We start from the raw sequence: 22,515 nt of genomic DNA on the forward strand, positions 1-22,515 counted from the left end.
GTCCACCTTTGCTTAGTGTTTGTAACCAAACACGAAGTGCATGCCATAGATCTAGTTGACTTGATGGGGATGTCATCATTTGGTCTTGACACCTTGATTCAAACCACTGTGTGAGGAGAGTGGACAACCAGGTGGACATGTATAAGCTAAATGAAAGGGAAATTACTACATGCTTGCCACTTGGCTTAAAATGTTGTATACATCTCTAGAAGAAAACTCCTAGACCTTAGAAAAACACCCCTCATCTTGATGTTGTAAAGGTTTAAAGCACAAATATATTCCTCCTCCTACAAATACCTTAATACATACATACATAGTAGGTGTATGAATGGTGGTCCTTTGATACATACACACTAGCACCCACATACTGTATGAATGGTGGTTCTGTGCTCCATCTTCTACAAGCAACAAGGGTGTCCGTTGTTCTCGCCATGAGCGGTGCCAGACTCTGCAATTTGCTGGTGGACCTGGGCTACGAGGACTGGCAGATCCTGGACCCCGACAGCTTCGAATGGCCCTTCCAGTACGACGACACGCGCTCCCTCCTCGACTGGCTCTGCTCCAACCTCCGCCTCTCCAACGTTCTCTCGCTCCCTGAAGCCCTCCAGTTGAGTGCGCCCTCCGCTCTCCCTTTCTCTCTGTGTTCTGCTCAGAAAACTGTTGAAAGTTGACCGGAGATTATGCAATGTTTGTGGAGAATCATTTGTGTAGCAGTTGTGCTTTAAGCAGTGCACATACGGACCTCTCTCTTCGATTTGTTGAATTTTGTTAGGCTTATTTTATCCAAACATATAAGGCAAGCCTTTCTTCTGTTCAAACGGCAAAACATACTACTTATTGTAGGGGACAGTGGAGGAAGCTTGATGTTGTAATTAAGGTAACTGTTGTGAACCTTGTTAAGTCATCAATTAGGGTAAGAAAATATTGGGATCCAGTAAGGGATTGGGTAAGCATGGGTCCACAAAGGACAGAATATATTAGCTGCAAGGGTTGATAGGTTTTGGTAGAACAACGTAGGAGCTTCTTTTGGGCAAATTTTTCTAGTAGGCAGCCTTCACAAACGTCACTGGGGGTTCGTTGGAAATGGAATCCATCACCCATGTGATGGTTTTGCCCATGGCCCTCTTGTCCCAACTGTCTAGAGGACTCTAGAGCCAATTATGGGAGGCAATCTCTATGCCCATGTCCCAAGTGTCTAGAGGACTCTAGAGCCAATTATGGGAGGCAATCTCTATGCAGTGTGTAGATAGGGCATGGGCTCCATAGGTGAGCGAGCAAATGATCAGTTTGAAAGGGCTGTCCAGGCAGAGCTTCCATTATTTGTGTACTCTATGTGTGTGCATACCAGGCTTACATCACTATCAAAATGCTTGTTAAGTTGCACGTAATTATGGTGGCTGAGCAGCCAGTTGGGCCTACCACTCGAATTAGTCCATTAGTGTGTAGCCAAAACAGGATCATCACCTAATTTGATTTATAAACTCTTCATCATCCATGCTCCTCAAATTTTGCCATCTTTTTTCTTATCAATGGAGCAACACTTTTTGGAGTAATATCTTCTCATGCAAATTTTTTTTCTTCGGAAAAAAGACTTCGATTAAGTATGAAAAAATATACAAAAGGGGGATTTCAAACCTATCAAGGGGGAATTTTCAACCAATCATGTGCCTTGTGCTGCCAACAAGGTTCCATATGAGCGGCAGTGAAAAAGATGCCATGATCTTATTGTGGGGAGCTTCTCCAAGGATGTAGTTATGGTCTCCTGCTCGGGGGAGAGTTCGGAGGGCTCTATGGTAGGGAGTGAGCCTTAAGTAAGCCTTGCTCTTGTGTGGTTCCTTGTCAGATAGCTCCAAGGCTAGGTCAAGGAGGACCTTACATTGGTATCAGTGCTTATATGTGACGCGAAAGGGAACCTCGGACGTGGTGGTTATGGCATGGCTGGGAAGCCATGGGTTCTTTAGGTTAGGGAGAAAGAAAACCTCAACATGGTTATGGGTTACCTTATGTGCATGAATCGCACAAGAGAGAGGGAGTGTGTGGCTCATATCTCCATGGCGGCAACACGAGTATTACTCTGTTTTATGCGTTGAATACGCGGCCTTACTAAGGCAAGGCCTTAGGGCTAGCTTATGGGCCGGCCAAAGGCTGCGCAAGGTAGCCAGGCTAAGGCCAACCATACTTGGTTGTGGGACACTAAAGCTAGCCACGTCTGCTTGTGCTGTGGGTGGCACCTATGGCTAGGTGACGCTCTTGTTCACACGGGGTAGCAAAAGCAGTTAGCCGCTTATGCCTACAATTGAGTACACAACATATACCACAACCTGATTAATGTGCTGGGATGTCAAGCGCTAGTGCAAAAGTATGTGGTTGCGCAAACTGGGCAGGTGACTGGGCATCACACAGGTAGTGGAAATGGAGTGATCATAAAGCTGAGATAAGGGACAATTATCATAGATTAATATAAGATTAAGGGATAATCTTATACAATAGCCATGATGCCTAAGTGAGTTAACCTCCCACCAAGAGGATGGAAATAGCCTTCCACAAGCCAAGGTATGAAAGCCATGAATGACCATGGCCCTAGACCTAATCTAAAGTTGTTGCTTTATTACAAACCATCCCCTCCTGTAATGATTTCGTCCTCGAAATCAAAGGGTAGTCATGCAAAAAAAAAATCAAACATATACAAGAGGCCAAAAATCAAAGGGTATGGAAGCCAAAAATCATGACATAAGTCATTGTCATGGAAGATCTAAATACCAGTGAGGACCTCCCGTTGATGATGAAGCTAAACAATCTCCCACTTGGATCAAATGGCCAATGTTGCAAATCATCATCAAAGGTGAGACTAAGTATGTATCCTCTCGAATCAAATGGAAAATGTAAATTACCATCATCTATGACGAAGATAGTCATGTGCTCTCCGTCAAAATTACATTCCAAATGGCACAAAGCACATCCAAAAGTGAATGCTCCAAGTGTATAAACCATCACCTCGTGTCGGCATCCACAAAGTCCAAAGATACACACCTCATTGCTATCACCCCATAGACTCTCCATAGGTGTCACTCCTTGGGTACTGTCCTCTATGCAATGAGTATAAAATCTACCAATATCCTGTCGATCATCATCACTGCATGAGTAATCCTCCCTAGTGTCCCTGGTGTGATCCTCAAATTAAACATAGCATCCACACATGAAGTGGTCTCATAATGCTTACAATCATAAACCTTCCAATCCAAACTTGGAAAAGCATCATAAGTTGGATTCACAAACGTAGTCCATGGACTACCTATCAATGTGTGACCAACACTATCCATAGGTGAATCCAAGGCACGGCTGTCCACACCAAACAATGTATGAGTAACACTAATCGATGCATGAGCATCACATATGTCCACACCATGAGCATTACACAAAGTAGATGCACAACTGTTCAATCTCTCATGAACATAGGCATCTATCTCTTTCGCAAAGTCATCATAACCCATGGATACATGCATCAATACAGGGTGTAGTGCCCAAAGCAAAACCATCCAAATCCATAACACATATGGACTCCATCATCTCATGCACATCAATATCTCTTGAAGACGAATCCAAGTCAATCCCAAGAAAAGATGAATCATCCTAAGAAGCTCGGTGCCAATCCACATGTGGTTGTTGCCCACAACAATCATCAATCAATGCATCATAAAGCCAAGTGTGAAGAGTCCTTGAAAAAGAAAAAGGAAGCGCATCCACACAACTATCAATGGGCTGAAATTCTCCAGCCATCATAAAGCTGATCATTGGCTCACAGTGGGTTGCTACATCAACACATATGGATGTTTCCAACATAGGAAAAAGATCTATGCATATCGGAATACAGTCGGCATATGAGATAGTGTCCAAAACTTCTTACACTTGAGTGTATGGCTTCACAATCACTTACTTTTTAGAAATTTCAACAAGTGTGTTGTTCCTAAGGATATCCTCTATGAACTCACAAAGGCATAGTCAATGCAATGACCAAAACGTTGAGTGAGCGGGTAATCTCTTTTATCTCTTTTGATACCCAAATATTTTAACCATAGTTGTCAGGTACGATACCGTATGGTTCGTACGGTACAATATAAATTTTTTTCTTGCCGTACGATAAAATACGGTGTTTTAAAAAAATACTTATAAACTTAGGTATTTCCAAGTCCAGATATGGAGTATTTTAGAAAGAAGGGAAGCATCATAGTACAAAGGAAACTCAAACAGCCATAGATAAGCAAAAAAAAGAGCATTACCTCCCAAAAAATTATTTTTTTTGAGGGAAAAAAATTATTTTTGAAAAAATTTTTCGAGAATTTTTTATTTGTTGGAAAAAATCCGTATGAGTACGTATGATATCGTACTGTACAATATTTTGTACAATAAGGCGTCATACGCCGTACGGAAACAACCGTGCTTTTAACATGAGTTGAAGCATTCCATCCCTTCTCAAGCATGAAGTGTAGTCAAGAATGGGTGCCACCAACTCATTTATTTCTATCTTGCTTAGCTTGACAAACTTGCCCTTGTGATTGACCCATCGGGTATGCATGTGGACAAGTCCCACCAACACCATGATCTCATCAAGACTAATATCCTCATCAATTTGCATAATATTTTGAGATACTTGGAGGAAGTCTTTGTCTAATCTTTGCACGAAACCCTCTATACTTTCCTTCTCTTTGTTGCTAGGGATGAAAAAGGAAAGGTACCAATATGAGTCCTCAAGCGAGAATACTATGCATCGATCTCTAAATCACTTTTGATCTTGGGTGGCCTCAAAGTGTTGCACAACATCATATGCCAAATTTGACCAATCCCAATTATATTTGTGCATTTCTTTCCACCAAGATCTAGCTCTTCCTTTGAAACGAGAAGTCACTTTCTTCACCTTTTCAATCTCGTCACAAGGAAAGGCATGAAAATAGGCATCCCAATCATGAATCCAATCCTTGAGTCCCATGCAAGTGGCTTCTACATCATCAAATGCAAACAATGTTTGTGTAAATGGCTCTCCTCTTTTGAACCATAAACTGCCCACTTGAGTATCAAGAAAAGCTTGCACTTTCATTGGTTTCAACCACCTTGTATGCATAAGTCTATACATTACGGCAAACCTAAATCTTGCTTTTGCATCCACAACTTTTTGACTTTCAATATTGTCACCATAATGTTCTATATACCTTATGTCTTCAAAAGCATATTGTCCTTTGTCTCGACTCTCAATTGATAAAGACCTTTGATAGGCGTTTCCACTCATTGCCCTTAAAGATGAAGAGTCTCTGGTTGGCCTTGCTTGATGTGAAGAAGGTTTGATTTTTTTGCATTTTAGACTAAGATTGCAAGAATTGAGAGAAATCCTTGTACTCCCGCTTGTTGAGATTAGGTAGTTCCATCCATCTATCATGTGCATCTTGTTGCATCTCTATGAAGGACATATGATCGTAATCTTGTGTGTCATGCATGACCTCTTCTTCATCCCAATACATCTTCTCTTCTGCCCTCATAGATTGATTTGCCTTTTGTTGGATAAACACTCTCTTGGCATCACCATAAGATGTATCCATAGATTTGAATGATACTTGTGGTGCTTTCCCATTCAATTGAGATGAACCGGGTTGGAATGAAGTTGGTCCCATACCCTTCAAGAGTGGTCTTCTAGCATCCATCATGAATCCGGTTGAAGGATCCTTAATGTTGAAATCACAGGTAGCCTTCAAGGAAGCCACTTGATACCCACCATTTCTCCCTTCATGATTACCAACTTGAGGTTGACTCATTGGTTGGATCAACCTTGCCTCCATAACTCCCATCTTTGTGACCATGATGTCAAACTTGGAGTTCAAAGTGTAGTTGATAGAATCCAACTTCTCCATGAAAGGTGTAAAGTCAAGTCGATCCACTAGTAGTTGAAAGAGGGCGTCATTCAATGTGAGTTGCGAGGCTTGAGGATTCGACTTATGAGTACTCCTCACATTCAATTCCTCTTTAACCTCCCTCGAGGCTTGACCCATAGTGTCCTCCATATTGTCCATAATGTCATGATAATTCATATTCCCTCCATCCATTTCCTCAACGGCCAATGATAACTTCCCCGGTCTCCCTTTTGGCTAATTGAAATGGAGTGATCATAAAGCTGAGATAAGGGACAATCACCGTGGATTAATACAAGATTTAAGGGATTATCTCATACAATAGCCATGATGCTTAAGTGAGTTAACCTCCCACCAAGAGGATGGAAATAGCCTTCCACAAGCCAAGGTATGAAAGCCATGAGGCTCCAAGAGTCAAGATGACCAATATCAAAAGATGTCAAAAAGGTACAATAGTGGTTCATGAGCCTCCTTTTATACTTGAGCCCATGACCATGGTCCTAGACCTAATCTAAAGTTGTTGCTTCATTACAGAACATGCCGGTAAAGAGCAGCGGGCAGAGTGCGGGTCGAGAGCAGACAGGTTGGGTGTATATAAAAAAGAAAGAGAGAGCGTGGAGATTACGTGGGAGGCGCAGAGTTTAAACAAAAATCATGACACGCTTTTTCTTGTGCTAAAAGTGGAGGCTTTTAATTTAAGCCTTAGCATTTTAGGAAAGCACAAGCAAGTAAGCTTTTTAACTCCCTTCTCCAATAAACTCAACCTTACTCTTCTTTTTGCTCATACTTGCAAGTTTTGTGTGCTTGACGTGGGTCGTCTGAATGCCCTGGGTCTCATGAAGCTGCATACCTCACCTCAACTCTCTCTGCATACCTCACCTCAACTCTCTCATCCACTCTTATATCTTCTCTTTACCCTTCCACGAATTTTCCTCCAACGATGAGCCACATCCTGTAAATTATATGCAGCATGCTGGATTCTAATGTGTTGATTTGTGATATCACATAAAGTAAAACATTGTTAGCAACGACAGTAGCGATGGAAACAAATGGAAATGGCATAGATGACATTAACAGACAGAAATGGCAAACGGATGTCAATGGAAAAAAGAAACAGCGGACGTTTGCAGCGAAATGAGTTTGCAAATTGTTAATCTCCACGCTCAAGCTTGGAGCATGCCTTCCCCCATAGCCAAGTACAAATCACGTAGCTGTGATACCAAATGTCAAGCCTCCATGCAAGTTGTCCTAGCTCTGTGAATCTGGCCTCATGCAAAAAACGTGAGAGAGAAGAACTCAAAAATAGCTAAACAAAATCTAGCTTGGCATGCCATGTTTAATCACCTAACCATTATATATACCAGTGACCCAGGACGTCCATTGTGTACCTTACCGGCCACACACCATACTCACGCGCTCCCTGTGTCCCTATTGGTATCCCCATGCTACACATCAGTGGGTCTTTGGCCTACAACCGTCACCCCCAAACGGTACCCGTTCACACTTATTAATATAAGCGGTGATGTGCAATAGTATGCCGCCATTGGTTTTCCCATGCAATGCCCGTGTGTCCCATGCATTACTAGCATGTAAATCCCGTGTATCAGTGTGCACTCGTAACAAATTTTACTAGATTCTAGAATGTCCCAAAATTTGCTGATGTGATATGTTTTGTAGGTACAGTCATGTGTTTGTGGAGCCAAGAAGATAGCGATGCTGTTGAGAGATGCACAATTGATGACGTGGGCCTTTGATAAGCAACAACACGTTGCTGATGAAGGCAGCGAACAGGCGGGCAGTAGTAGTGTAACTTACTTGCCATGCCTTTGGAAGCTACATCCAAGGCACATTTTTGAATGGCAGAATAAACAACCATCCAATGGCACATGTTAGTAGACCATCTAGTTAGCACAATCTAATTATAGTTATTAGTCCATGCTTGTTATTATTAGACCATTCTAGGTAGCATCATCTAGCTATTAGACCATGTTGGTTTTTAGATGTGACGCTAGATAGCACACTTTGTAGTGCTATTTATCAAAGGAAGCTTTAATCATGAGATGAAGGACTAACTAGAAAAAGGAGTGATTACTTCTAAAAAAACTATTTACTTTGGAAACCATAGATATCTCAAAACGATCAATATCTTACTCCACAAAACAAGGAGCCCAAAATACATGTTATACTACCAGGACAAACATGTACGAATCTGCTCAGTATGGATGTATGGATTGTTGGTGACTCTGCGGATTGCTCGAGGCAATATTAACCTCGAGCTCTGATACCATGTTGAAACAGGGGTGAGCCATGGTGACTTGAAGGTGAAGGCAGCCATGGCTATGTAGCAGACAAAGACAGAGAGAGAGTTTAGAGAGAGGACAATGCTAGAGAGAGAGAAGTACACAACTCAATGATGTAACTATTGCTTGATTTCTTCAATGAACTACATGCACCTTTATAGGTTACAAAGGTTTCTTAGTGACATCACCTCTTATTTTAGGCACACAACATATAATATCTAGATATTATTATAACCCTTGTAAGAGGTGGTTCATACACAAAGAAGAAACACACACTACCACTCTCTAGGAGGTGGTTCGCACGCGCACACACCATTAATACCTTGATCCCAACAAGTAGTGCATCTCCCTCAACAGATCTAGGTGTGCATAAGGCTAACCGAAGTGGCTTTCAAGTTGCATTCAACCCGCTTGATGATTAGTAGACGTTTATTCTACAAGGTCTTGCGTTTAGCAGTCTTCGTCAGTCATACTTAGTAAGTTCTTTGTATATTGGGACCCAATCTGGTGTCATCTGTGCTCTCTCTCTCTCTTCAGCTCTACCTCCTGTGTATGTGCGTTACATGATTAAACCTACAGGCCAGTTTGATGGCAACTCTTCCCAGCTGGATTCCTAATTAGTGTCTAGGTACATAACATTCTTCCTCTCTTCATTTGTAGATTAGTGTCTAGATACATAACATTCTTCCCCTCTTCAAACATTTACTCTTAAATGAAATTAGGGAGATGCTTACTTAAACTAGCTGCCGACTCCCTAGTCCGAGTCCTCCTTTGCCGTGCCTTTCCACCTAATCTTATATTCAAGGATCAACTTGTTCCTAAGTTGTCTTCCAAAACCCTAATGCCCTTGGTCAAATTGATCAAGCAATGCGTGATTGTGTAGAGGAGATCAAGGGAAGAAGGATTATGGATTGAAAACTCAAGAAATCCCACTAGAAACTCTAATCTTGAAGAGAATTCCGAAAACCTTGTTTCTCCCAAGAAACCCCAAAATTGTGATCATTATTGCCAATCAATGATACGAGAGAGTAGAGAATTAACACCCTGGATCTCAAAGTTTTAGGTGGAAACTCTAGATATGGGACAAATCATCATGTAGACTAGCATGCAATTAGCAAGAATCAGACACATAATGCCTAAGTGGTTTAATCTCCCACCATGAGAATGGAAATAGCCTTTCATAAGCCAAAGTGTGGTAGCTCAGGGCTCCATTGTTTATTCATATGTCAAATGATCAAAAGATACAAATGAGGGTCCATGTGCCCCTTTTAAGTCCAACCATTAAAGTTGCTACTTTAAAGTTGGGAGTGGAGACGCAAGCAAGTGATCATTATGAATTTGGATAGAGTAGAGTTATTATAGGTAAAGAGTGGTTTCATACCTACGATGTACATATATATTGGAAAGGCCATTAAGCTTGTTTTATGAATCCAGGAACCCTAGCCAAGTATCTGCCTGTTGCTAATTCCTAATCTCGAGGTTCCCTAACCTTGTTGGATTAGTTCTCTAATTCGTAGATTAGTATTTAGGTACATAACACATTACTTGGAGGCAGCATTGGTCTGGTCATGACCTAACCACAGACACAACCCATTACATATGAGAGACTTTTGTGTCTCAGTTCCAACAAGGCATCTCAATGTCACGTGCACGCTTGTGCCATGGCTAAACCTCTGCATGAACAGTCTTAATCCTTGATTAAGTTAGTAAATAGGACATCATTAGTATCATCAGGTCAGTAGCATCATCAGCATCAGGTCAGTAGCATCATCACCATCATTATCTTAAGCATTATCACCATCATTATCATCCCTAGGAGGGCAAGTGACCTTGTTGGTAGCTTGTAGGCACAGGTCAGCAGGCAGTAAAATGTCCCATGCAGCAGGCGGCAAGCAACAGCTTGCATGGCAGCAGTTTTGGATAGCATTAAATAGGGCACAACAGTTTGGAGCAATAAGCGCCTCATTTGTGGCAATTAAATACCCATTTCAGGTCCAAGCAACAGGACGATTGCAGCTAAGCTGGTCCTAGCAAAGTATATAAACCCAAAGTCATCATTTAGCAAATTCATCAAGTGATATCTACAAAAGTAGTAGCCATTTGTAGATATCATGTAAAGGGGCCAAAGGTCACCCCTATGGGGCTGACCAAGGCTCAACCATGTATGAGCGCAAAGTCACCTTTTTGTACCATATAAAAATACAAGAAAAATCCTAACACCAATCTCTCTCTCTCTCTCTCTCTCTCCCCTCTGTCTTAATCATGTTTATTCAGCCTCTTGTTCTTAATTAGGTTTAGGGCTGTGGATCAGGACAGCAAGGCTTCCGCGCATGCAACATTGGTATCAGAGAATTCAAGCTCAACCCACTAAGTATAGTCCCAAGGAAGGTGCACAGCTCCAGTAGAAGAATGCAGTAGGGTAGCAGATGGAGTGGTTTGCAACAAGCGAAGCTAGAGGAAGCATTCCCTGAGGGTATGTTAACAAAACCGATACATCATTAAGCTCTCATATCAGTTCCAAAGGCCTAGCGACATGCATGATCAGTTCCTAAAGGTGACCCACCGCTGTGTTAAGTAACACAGTAAGGGAAAGCAGCCATGGGGATAGCAGTGGAACAGATGCTCACTTCTTTAGCAAGACTTGGAAGTGGAGATCAAGAGTGAAGGTGTTCAGACAAAAAATATCAATTAAAGTCAAAGTTGGTTAAAGTAATGGGTCAAAGTCAAAGTCAGTTGCAAAACCTAGACGAAGTCGACTAGCCTCTATATCAGTCGTGGGCTTGCTTTTCCATTCCTAAAGATGGTGACCAACTTTTCTATAATTGCATCAAAGTATACTTTTCTTGTCTAGAATGCCACAAATAATAAAAACGTCCTCCATAAATATCCAACAACTTAAAAATATTATGCTTGAATGGGTGCTTGGCTCTACGTGTACATACATGCTTAAAAGCACCTGCCCACATGTCCATAAACATTTTCCATACACACATACATGTGTCCTTGAATATAAAATGTTGTCGAGGATCCATAGAACATTATTCAATATCCAAATCAAAAACATAGGTGTGAAAGATATGATATCCTAGGGTGCCCGTAAGGTACTTTTATCCATATGGATCCTTTTTAACCTTTGGAAACCCCCCGTTCTCACCTCTGTATTTGGTGTCTAGCTCCACTGGACACTGCCCAACACCAGAGAGAGGATGAAACGGTGACATACATGCTGTCCACTTGATACTTGAGCTCCAATGCCCATTTTTGTGTCTAAAAAGCCATCTCAAGCGCCAAGAGCTTTAGGGGCTAGATCTTTTGTGTTGGATAATCCCCCATTCCCAAAGCTTGTACTTTCCAAATATTTAGACGTCCTGGAGTCCACCAAATTCCAACACCAGAGAGAAGACCAAATGGTGACATACATGCTTTCCACTTGATACTTGAACTCCAATGCCCATTTCTGTGTCTAAGAAACCATCTCAAGCACCTAGAGCTTTAGGCGCTAGATCTTTTGTGTTGGATAAGGTTTCTGTGTCTAAGAAACCATCTCAAGCACCTAGAGCTTTAGGCGCTAGATCTTTTGTGTTGGATAATCCCCCATTCTCAAAACTTGTACTTTTCAAATATTTAGACGTCCTCGAGTCCATCAAATCCTTTTCATACTGGGAAATGTCTCGGTTGGTGACATCCTCTCTAGCTTCTTAAAAGTTGTCCACAACTTTAAGCTTCAAGACATATATCCAAGATATAATCATGTCCCATCAAGTGGACGAGACAAGAGAGTCCCATAAGTCCAGATATCATGATCATGTCCAAATAAATGGGCGAGACAAAACATTCCCATAAGTCCAGATATCATAATCATGTCCCAAATAAATGGCCGATCCCCCTTGTCTCCTTGGAGTATTTTATTACCCAAGGAGAAAATATATCATGTACAAGCTTTGGAGGAGCACATGCTCCATATTTATCCACATACAACCATGAATAATTCATATACATGGCTATCATCAAAAAGCCCCATGAAAATGCCAAGAATATGTATATTCCATGTGTGATATTGGCCAACCTGGCTTATCCAATAGCCCATAAACCCATATGGCTGAATCATAAGCCCATAAACTTGTCCATGTACCCATATGGCTGAATCATAAGCCCATAAAGCCGTCCATGAACCCATATGGCTGAGATACGATACCCCATGGCAAGAGCGAGTGCCCAATGGCTTAATTTCATACCCAATGGCAATAGCAAGTGTCCAATGGCTGTCCATATATAACCAATTAAGAAGACAAATGCCAATGGCTGAAAATCATAATACAATGATCAAATACCCTTGCGTTCAATATTTCTTCGCGATGGAAGCCTTCAAAACAGTCCCCAACAGTTGGTATACTTCATGGGCAGCCTTCGAGAGTGAAAGAAATGAATGGTCATCATTAGGGCAGCTTGTAGAGGTAGTAGAGAGCCTTAAGTTTTGGAGAAGCCAACATGGTAGAGGCTAGTTTGCAGCAATAGAGCGTGCTCAAATGAAGAGAGAGGTCTCCAATTTATAAATTTGGGGCTCTCATGAGCTAGAATGAGAAGTAAAAGCTATAATGACAAGTGTAGAGCAGAAGTGACAAGTGTGAGGCTACTCGTCTCACTTTGATCCACTGTCATGCCAAATGTCCCAATTTAAGAGATGGTCCCACCTATAAACTTCATCTCTTAAAATATCTCAACTTGTAGACCTTCTGTCAAAGGTGCTTTAGCAAGTCCCTCCATTTTCTTTGCTTGCGGATGTAATGATGAGAAGATACTAGATTTTAGGAGTGTGATTCTTTGTATTTCCACCTTCTTAGAAATGTATGTGAGCTCCATGTAGAACCATGTTTCAATACTAGATCTCTCCCAAATCTTCGTGAGCTCGCCATACATGCTTTCCACTGCTTGAGCTCCAATGCCCATTTCTGTGTCCAAGAAACCATCTCAAGCGCCTAGACCAAGCTTCAGGCGCTAGATCTTTTGTATTGGATAATCCCCCATTCCCAAAGCTTGTAGTTTCCAAATATTTAGATGTCCTGGACTCCACCAAACCCCTTCCATACCGAGAAATGTCTGGGCTGGTGGCATCTGGACCTCCCATATCTTTTGAGCTACCATCGGTCTGAACGAGCTGCCAGATCTTTCCAAAGTTACAAGCTCCTTGGCAAAGCCCCTAAAGAGAAAGATAGAGGTTAGTCGATATCTCAGCCATTGACAAGGCATTAACCTTGGGAATCCGACTAAGAGCAATGATGGTGGCATGTTGAGGTGAAATCTTAGAGGCAAGTGGAGCTTTCAAAACAGAAGAATTGAGGAAGGCAAACCAGCAATCAACAAACCAGAATTGAGGAAGGCAAACCAGCAATCAACAAATGTAAGAAGAAAATGTGCAGAGCTTGGTTGGCCAAGGCAAGTGAGGGGAATGGACTAGGACCAGATAGAGGGGGCAACAATTTGTAAAGGTGAATGCTGAATGAGACTGAGTTAAAAGTTGTCAAACAAGATGCAGTTAGTTGGCTCAACAAAACCTAGCTTAAGTGAATTGCAATGTATGTAGATCACTTACATACAAGGATTTGGCTTTCCCATAAGGGAGGGAGCTTGAAAACTTGTCTATCCGGAAGTCACTAACATGGGGTTTTTATTCCCTCTTTTTCTCTCTTTGCCTTAACTAAGTGCGAAAGATTTGCTGGGGAGACTTGTTGGATTGCTTGTTTCTTTAGCAATTATATTGTTTACTGAGGCTGACGATGCATGCTTGTTTTTTGAACAAAGCGTTTTTTATTTTGCAGCGGCTGCTGCTGCATGGCTTGTCCTTTCTAGTTTCTTTGGGACTTGGGATAGGATGAACATGGATTTTTAGCAAATACCAGTAATAAATGGCATTTTTGATGTTAGTACTTCCTTATTCTTGATGTTAATGGCTTATGCACTCTTAAAGGAGGTTGAGCTTTTTACTGTTGTAATTTAACAGGTAGTAAATTTTTGTCTACATGCTGTTTAATGCATGAATAAAGTATTCTTCTCTTTCATCAACATAGATGTTAATCCATTGTATTTGACACAGATACCAGGATCTATTGGTGGATGGAAAGCTACTTGAGGTAAAGTTAGCGGTTGTATTCTCAATAGGTGATCATTTTTCTTGTATGGATGAATGCTTTACGTGTTAATTTTCTCAATAGCTGCTCAATTTTTTAAAATCGATGGCCATGGCCAAATGCTTTATGAGGTCAATTTCTGATTATTGTTGATTATGAGTAATCACTTGCCAGGAAAGCAATTCATACTGTCTTGTTTTAACAAGATTTCTAAACATCGATTTTTGAAATTTTGAGCATGCAAAAGCTTAGTTAATTTTATGTCTTCATTGACAAACTAAATACAACTATCATGATGTGAAAATATGGGAGGCTATTCGTATGGAACTGTAAACTCCTTGAGTGCTGAGGCTGTGCTCTTCCCTCCTCTGCCCGCCTGTAAAACCAACCACCCCCCCGCCCCCCTCCCCCGGCCGCTGCCTGTCTAGAACCTCTCCTCTGCTGCCCGCTTTCCCCCTCTGCTGCCCGCCGTTGCCATCTTGCAACCCTTCGCCCTAATCTACCTGCCTTCTCCCAGTGAGACGATCATTGAGGATCCACCAGAAGTGGATGAGCTTGAGGAGATCTTGCAGCCAGAGCAGATTGTGTATCACAAGGAACGCAAGCTTGCTGCAGGCAAACTTGTCAGGCGTTACCTTGTGAAGTTTAAGAACTATCTTCCCATTGATGCTAAATGGGTAGATGAAGAGTTCTTCAGAGATTGCCCGCATGTGCTTCAGACATATTTAGATGCTTTTCAGTTGCGGACAAGTGTTTAGAAGCCGGGGGGGATGTCACCATTTGGCCACCCAATTGGTCCACCCGTGCTTTCTTATCATGTATGTACATTGGACTGGTGTCCATGGCAATTGTATATGCCGGGGATTGATGCCACTCATGTGATACTGTGGACTTGGCTTTCCGTTGGGACTTGTGCCTCCTTATACATGCCCGGAAATGCTTGGTAGATTGGTGTTCCATTGGGTCTGGTACCTCATGTACTTGCCTGGAGCATGTCTATTTTGGTATAGTCTCATGAACAGTGATTGTCCATATCAATGCTGCATTGCATAGCATCTTTACGTGCTTGCTTGCAATTGAAATTGCATGCTGTTTTCATGCTTGCTTGACCAATGTGTAGTTCTGGGTAAGGTGATGCCCGCCTGCGAACCGTGCGTGTGAAACTGTCTGCTGACATGGTTATGTGGCATGTGCCAAGTGGTAAGTATTGGTCATAAACCTAGCCTTAGGAGGTAGCACTAATTCATTAAGTTTTGGGCGACCAAAACTCACTTATAAATTATGACCAGCTCGGTGTTCACACACACTGATGTCCCGAGGGTGGACATAACCCAATGTCCACTGCCCAGACCTTATTCCCTTTGTACAAAGGGAGTAACCAACCATGTGTCCACTCTAGCTTGCTCCACAAAGCACCTGCTTGCCACCTACACTGGACAACTCACCACCTCACTCCTCCTCTCTCTAGATATTGGCGCCTCCTTCATGAGGGCTGTTGGGCTGCATTTTCTGCACTTTCTCCTTCCCAACTCCATTTCCAAGCTTCCTAAGGTGTTTCTCAAGCTTCCAAGAGTGTTTCTGGATGCTAGTCACTCTCCTACACACTCCCAATGACTGAAATTCAGCAAAATAGCTGGTCTTTTTGCTGAAAACCCTAATTTCAGCCCTCCTTTCTCATGTTGAACCATAGGGGGAAGCTTTCCCAAGGTTCCCTTCATTCTCTTGAAGACTTTTGTCGCGAAGAAATGTGACAAATCGAAGATCTCTTCACTCCAAGGACTTCCATCGCGAAGACTTCCGTTGTCATTGACTCTACTTGCAATTGGTAAGCTTTAATGCTTAAATGTGGAAGCAAGTAGCAGGAGGGAGGAACCGGATTACAAGATCACATACCCTGTGTAGTGTTCTCTTGTCCTACGTGCTCTCTTGCAGATTGTTGCTACCATGTGCTGGTGGAACAATAGAGAGCAGATGGTAGGGAACATGGGCACTTGAGAGGGTAGTGTGGATTGCAAGTCTACATCAACAACCACTTGTTTGAAATACTGTATTCATATGCATTGGTATGGAAATCTGGTCAGAAATGCCCATGACATTGTGTACTTGATTCTCCCAAGATCAATATACTTGATTTGAGGGAGGGGTCGGCCGTTCTGGCTCATTGTGTGTCTCTTGTCAATTCAACAATTTACTTCTTGTATTTGAGCAAGTGTCCATCAAATCTTAGTGTGTTTGAGTGTATTGATTAGCATTGTGTTCACTCGCCCTTCTCTCTCTGCTGACCTCCTGCATTCCCCCCCTGTGCTGCCCGCCATTCCCCCCCTCTGCTGTGCCCTCTCTCCCCTGCCCGTTTCTTCTTCCTTGTTGCTGTCCTACCTTGGCTTCTTCCGGCCTTGTTTTGGGCCTTCCCCGTTCTTTTCCTGTTTAACTTGAGTGTCGGAAAGTTTTTCCTAGTGTTCAATTCAGCCTTTTTTCCACTCAGATTAGTATCATGGCTCATCATCCCCCCACCCCCCTGCCCCCCGCCGCACGCAGCACAGCCAGGCAAACCAATAATTTTACAGAAGCCGAGCTCGCGATCCTCTTCATGAAATTCAAAAAGATGCATAATGACTCTCAATGCCAAAATCTTTGGTGGGTCACATCCATCCTGTTTCCAGGCCTGTGTTTGGGTACTTGCGGGGTTGCCCTCTGGCTTTATACTCCACTTCATAGATGTGAGGTTGCTTTGCAGAGGTTTGTTCCAAGTCAACTGTGATGCTGAGGAAGCAGCGGGCAGCCCATTCCTGTCAGGCCCAAGAAAGATGTTTTTCCTTACCATGCACCAGCTATTTTGACCCTGTTGAAGAAGACCGGTACCGCTTTCCTCTTACACTCATATTATCAGGTCTTCCACACACGTATTGGCCAATGCTGGAGGCTATTGGGTTAGCTTTTGGGCTGGTCCTACAAGTGCCTCCTATCCTTGCCTTGCTGATCTTTGCGGCCCAAGTGGTCACTCCTTTTTTGGCAGATGCTGTTCCCAGGGTTATGATACTTGCTCGTGACAGTAAGCCTATTGAGGACTTTGTGCTGCTCCTGGGACCTAATGGTTTGGTGAAGCAACGTATGGAGATTGCAGGTAGGCCTGACCAATGCCGGGTCTGTCACTAGTAGGGGCACTTTGCTAGGGATTGCCCTAGGGCTAGGGGTCGTAGGGGACGGTGCAAACCCGTCTCTCAGGCGACAGCCTAAGGCTCGGTCTCTGCTAGTGTTTGAGCTAGAAGTGGCAACTAGTCTCTCATGGCCGCCCTCGTGGTGAGAATGTGGGGGCACAAGCTTATGCACCACCCACCCACAGTGTATTGCAGAATGATGATGTATTGGGTCAAAGTGATGAAGCTGCTGATTCATCTTCGCAGAAGGATGATGCGTCACACCAGAATGACTTTGTTGAGTCCTCCTTGTTGGGGTTGGACAGTACACAAGATGTACATGGCATCGGGGATCACTAAGATGCACACAAGGACATGTCCTCCTCTCATGAGGCTCTGCAGGATGTACCGCATGATGTATCCTATCACGATGCCTTGCAAGGCACCCATGTATTGCGCACATATGTAGAGATTGTGCCGAGTGACTTCCCCCTCCTTCAGCATTATGAGAGGCAGGCACAAACACTGGCTAAGCGTTTGCTTAGGTCGAGGGTCAAAACCACATCTCTACCATGAGGATTGTCTCATGGAATGTGCAGGGTCTCGGAGGACTTCCGACCCATAGTAGGAAGCGCCTCCTTAAGGAGTGGCTCCATCCTCTTGTTACAGGTGAAAGTATTGCAACCAAAAAAGGACTAGAGTGGACAGACAAACAATCTTCAGATCTAAACTCTCTGTCCCAAGTGTTCAAATAAAAGAAGAGATTGTACATGATGTTGGGACTGGAACGGGCCGCCCCCCCTTCAGGAATTCTTTATTCCAAGGGATAAATTGTACAACAAATGATGTGGGTGCACAAGCACCGGGATTTCCAAGCTTTACTCAGATAGGTACAAGTGTCCAGGCATTGCTTTCCACAAAAGCAACTTTCAGTCCACACAGGCCTCCATGAAGATAGCCAAATCCATTAGTAAAGGACCTTGCAAACAGTTCCATGCCCTTCCCGATAGCAAGACCACACTGTGGAAGTCTCCATAAAAGCCCCTTGGTTTGCTGTCCCATAACCCTAAAACTAGGGTTCAACGTTGTAGAAAGAGAGAGGATTCTGCAGTAGAGAGAGAAAATACAGAAATTGCTCATGTGAAGTAGGCTGTCCACGTGAGAAATCCATGACCAGCCTTCAATTGAGTCTTCCAAGTGTCAGTTGAATCTTTTCCTTTGCGTACATGCACCGTATATGATTAGGATATTCTGTTCACACAGTCCAAGGACTGAAAATCAGTCCCCAAAAAACAAGTGAATTTTTATGATATTATAGGTTGTTGTTGCCGATGAAGGTTTGATCCAGCAGGTGTATGTACACGTACACCGGTTTAAAGAGAACATGGAGTGCCTAATGCATGCACTTGAAAGATACAAGTGCCTAATGCATGCCTAATGCATGCACTTGAAAGATACAAGTGCCTAAATGCTCCACAAAATATAAGAACATCATTCTAGGCAAAAAGAGCATTCGATGGGTAATCCATGCGATGGGTTGTACCAAAGGCCCCCCCCATCCACAGATGTACCTGGATGGCTTGTGCTGTCGAGGTTTCTATCCTAGAATTGTAGTGCACAATGTGTAAGTGAATAATCTTTTGGGATTTTAGATAGAGATTTCAGCCTTCAATCGACTTCCAAACACTGCCATCATCCCATACATGTCTGGGGAGGAAGAAACGCAAGGCGGCCAGCTTCTCTTTGCATGCTGTCAAATAGTTGCATATCTGCTCATAAAAGAGTTGACCAGCTCAAAATATCAGCCCAAAGCTCCAAAAAGCAACTCGACAAGCTTGAATGTCACTTTTAGCTTTCTTTTGCGTGTAGCACAAGTTTTATGCCTCTTTTAGGCCCACGACCAGCTTTTACCCAATTTAGGGTGCTTTTATCTTGCTCATGAAGGTAGGCGCCCTCTTTTGTCCATAAATCCATGCCCGTCATGTAATATGTCCCGCCCAAACTTTAGTGAAGTTTGAAACCATAAGCTTATAAACCTTATAAATACATAAATGATTATATCCTTAGAATCCATGACTTTGAACCATATTTCATGCCTATCCTTGCCAGCATAAATCACCATGAAGGTCATGCTTCAATTTCTGACCATCCACAGTGCTTCCAGGTCCTAGGTCCTGTATGCAATCCACATATCCTGTGTAGGAGCCATGTAAGAGCAAGTCCATAATTCGTAGAGTTCCAGATTGCTTGGCAACCCATCATACCTTAGAAAAATTCCCCTGTTCACATCCTTTGTAAAATAAGTCCGAGCTCACCGAACACTGTCCAAATCATAAGGGTGGACCAAATGATGACAGCTATGGATGTGCTCTTGTTGTTGGAGCACAAATTAGATAGGCACTAGTGTGGTAAAATTGGTAAGATTCTTTCTGGCTACACTTACTGGTCCTGGGTAGATGGGACCAAAGGGGTGTATGCATTTCTATTGCAACATCACTTACGCCTCATGTTATTGATATAGTGTTATCATACCTGCTAGGGCCTAGTGATTATGGTCATGCATTAGGGTCAAGAATTGTGACAGCGGAAGCCTTCATGCCTTAATCACAGCCCTTGAGCACCCTGTAGGAACATTAACGCAAAACACATGAGAGAAGAGAGAGATAGATAGGTTTTCCAGTATATGTATTATGTACATGGAAAAGTTTACATGTATGCTTGGCCATAGGCCTTCCCAAAAGGGCGACTGACTACTTATGACCAATCTCCAAAAGGGAGAAAGATGATTTATGAGTTAATGCACCACTTCCTTACATATAATGCATGGATGCTGGTCGGCCAGTTCCAGGGGCTGTCGGCCAGCTTTTGTGTTCTTGACATGAAATGTGCGACATAAAATGCCAACCTCTTCACCATAGACACTGATAAATACTTCCGACCCTGGCTGATGCATAGGTATATGCTGAAATCTAATGGTGACAAGATGCAGTTTTGATGATGATGCATGTATGCACCTAATATTGTAGCCTAATGAGGGATATGATCAGGGATTAGACATGGCATTGGCTTGCGCATGTGACAGAAATTGGGCATCTTGAATGTTTATGCAGTTAATGTGAGAGGTAAGAGGGTAGCCTTTTGGGACACATCACAAACCTCCTTTTGGGACCAGCCCTCTGATAAAAAGGGTGGCTGTGAGGGTAGAACACACCCCTTGAGAGAGCCTCATGGGAAAGATTCACTCTCCTATAGCAAGGATTGTTGGACTGCGGATGACTTCTAGAGGAGGCCTAACTCTTTATCTTACTCTTGGCATAACCGCAAAAGTGGTGATAGATGTATCTTGGCATGATTGGATTAGTTTTATGCGGATGATTGGGGCGTGGATAGTGGAGGCACCACTGCTATCATGCCTAGCACCATTAAGTAAGATCATTGCCTGGTTGTTTTGTGCCTTAGGGAGCTGGGGACTCAGATGGCATCCTCCCGTGTCTCTATCCTTGACTCTCTCTAATTGGATACAGAGACTTTACATGAGGTGAGAGATTTGGAGGTCATGCGATGATCCAAGTCCTCGACAGAGCGCTGCTTTGGCCCTAGAGAGGATCGGCTAGTATTATCATAGTGTTTCTTTGGCCAAGAAACATGAAGCCCTGGAAAAAGAGAGAGCTATCAGGTGCTGCACTTCAAAGGGAACACGAGAAGCGTCCACAGTCTCCTTGGATCCCAGATCTATTGTCTAAGTCAGAGAAGATCTGCAGATGGGCATGGATAGGCAAGCTGTGTTTTTGTTTCATGCTAACAAGGCCTTTTGGGCACAGATGGCTGGGAGATGCAACAAACACTTGTTCTTAGCACATGGGCCTACCCATAGTAGGGAATGTGTGAGATACTTGTAGCACTCACGGGGTGACATTCAGGCTAAGCCAGATAAGGTGAGGAGTACTGCATCAAATTTTTATTGAGTTTTGCTTTCTGCAGAGGCTTCCCTCTCCCATGTGGAGAGATGTTGCACAACAGAAAGTTTGGGAGCGCATCATAGACTTATCACACATGGTATGTGTTTCTTATTGGATGCCCCTTTCTTGAAAGATGATCTGAGACATGCATTGCAGGCTCTTTCAAAAGGAAAATTCTGAGGGGATGACGGTCTCTTCCCATCCTTTTTTATACAGTTTTGGGACTATATTGGGGATTAGATTATTGTTGCTGTACAGGCGATGTGCCATATAGGTACGATGCCCCCCTTTCTAACGAATGGTCTTATCCACCTTATCCCAAAAGGTGAGACTGACATCAAGCAGTGGAGGCCCATCACTTTACTTGGATTTGCATATATAGTCTTAGCTAAGGCATTGAGTATGAGGTTACAACGTATTCTTCAAAGGGTTATTCATGACACACAAAATGGCTTTCTCCAAGGAAGGATTGAAAGTTCATCTGGTTTTTCATGTTAGTAGACTGAAAGAGATGTTGGGAGCTGAGGATAGCATTGTGACTCCTCAAGAACTTGTTGTGACTGAGGATGAAGACATCAAATCACAGCCCTATGACCTACTGTACACTCTTGGCTAGCACTTCGCTTACAAAATGCTCTGTGAAGTTCAACACTGAGGAAAGTAGATGAATATGATGATTTGGCTACCCACGTATGTACATGCACCTAGTCAGTCAGTAGTACTGCTGTCGGCCACTTGTACGCGATTGCCATGTCATCAATGTCACATCATATTGCCACGTGTCACTTGCGTTGTCCGACTCTGCTTGTTGGTTTCTACTTGATGTCCGGCTGTGCTCTACATACTCGTAGGTGTGTCACACCACCAACCAGTGGAGATCGGTTGTTGGTGTTAGCCTTGCATGCTTGAGTTGTGTAGGAGCTTTAGAGATGGTCTATCATTGCTTATGGGATTGGCGCTGACACAATTGGGCCCACCACTCATGTATGAGGGGTACGTTAGGGATTTGGTCATTATGATTAGCGAGAGAATCGCTTGGCATTGCCGTCCTCAGGACATGTTGGAGTCGGGATACGTCTCCCTAGCATAGAGGTTGTATATTT

The 22,515-nt window shown here is 43.0% G+C and overlaps 1 protein-coding gene across 4 annotated transcripts in view; it reads left to right on the top strand.

Annotated features, from left to right (window-relative positions):
* The first annotated feature begins 343 nt into the window (after positions 1–343).
* The window catches only part of AUG3 (HAUS augmin-like complex subunit), a 129,831-nt gene continuing 107,659 nt past the window's right edge, over positions 344–22,515 (top strand). For 2 of the 4 annotated variants that reach the window (XM_086813087.1, XM_086813082.1), the window contains exons 1-2: positions 348–607; positions 14,286–14,322. In XM_086813087.1, the coding sequence (XP_086669213.1) occupies positions 372–607; positions 14,286–14,322 (273 nt within the window). In that variant the 5' untranslated portion in view covers positions 348–371. Of the gene's footprint in view, positions 608–14,285; positions 14,323–22,515 lie in introns of all 4 variants that reach the window. The other 2 variants (XM_086813079.1, XM_086813073.1) reach the window with 2 other exon arrangements.

Source organism: Cibotium barometz, chromosome 2, assembly GCF_041138505.1.
Source record: "Cibotium barometz isolate CiBa-2024 chromosome 2, ASM4113850v1, whole genome shotgun sequence".
Classification (NCBI taxonomy): Eukaryota; Viridiplantae; Streptophyta; class Polypodiopsida; order Cyatheales; family Cibotiaceae; genus Cibotium; species Cibotium barometz.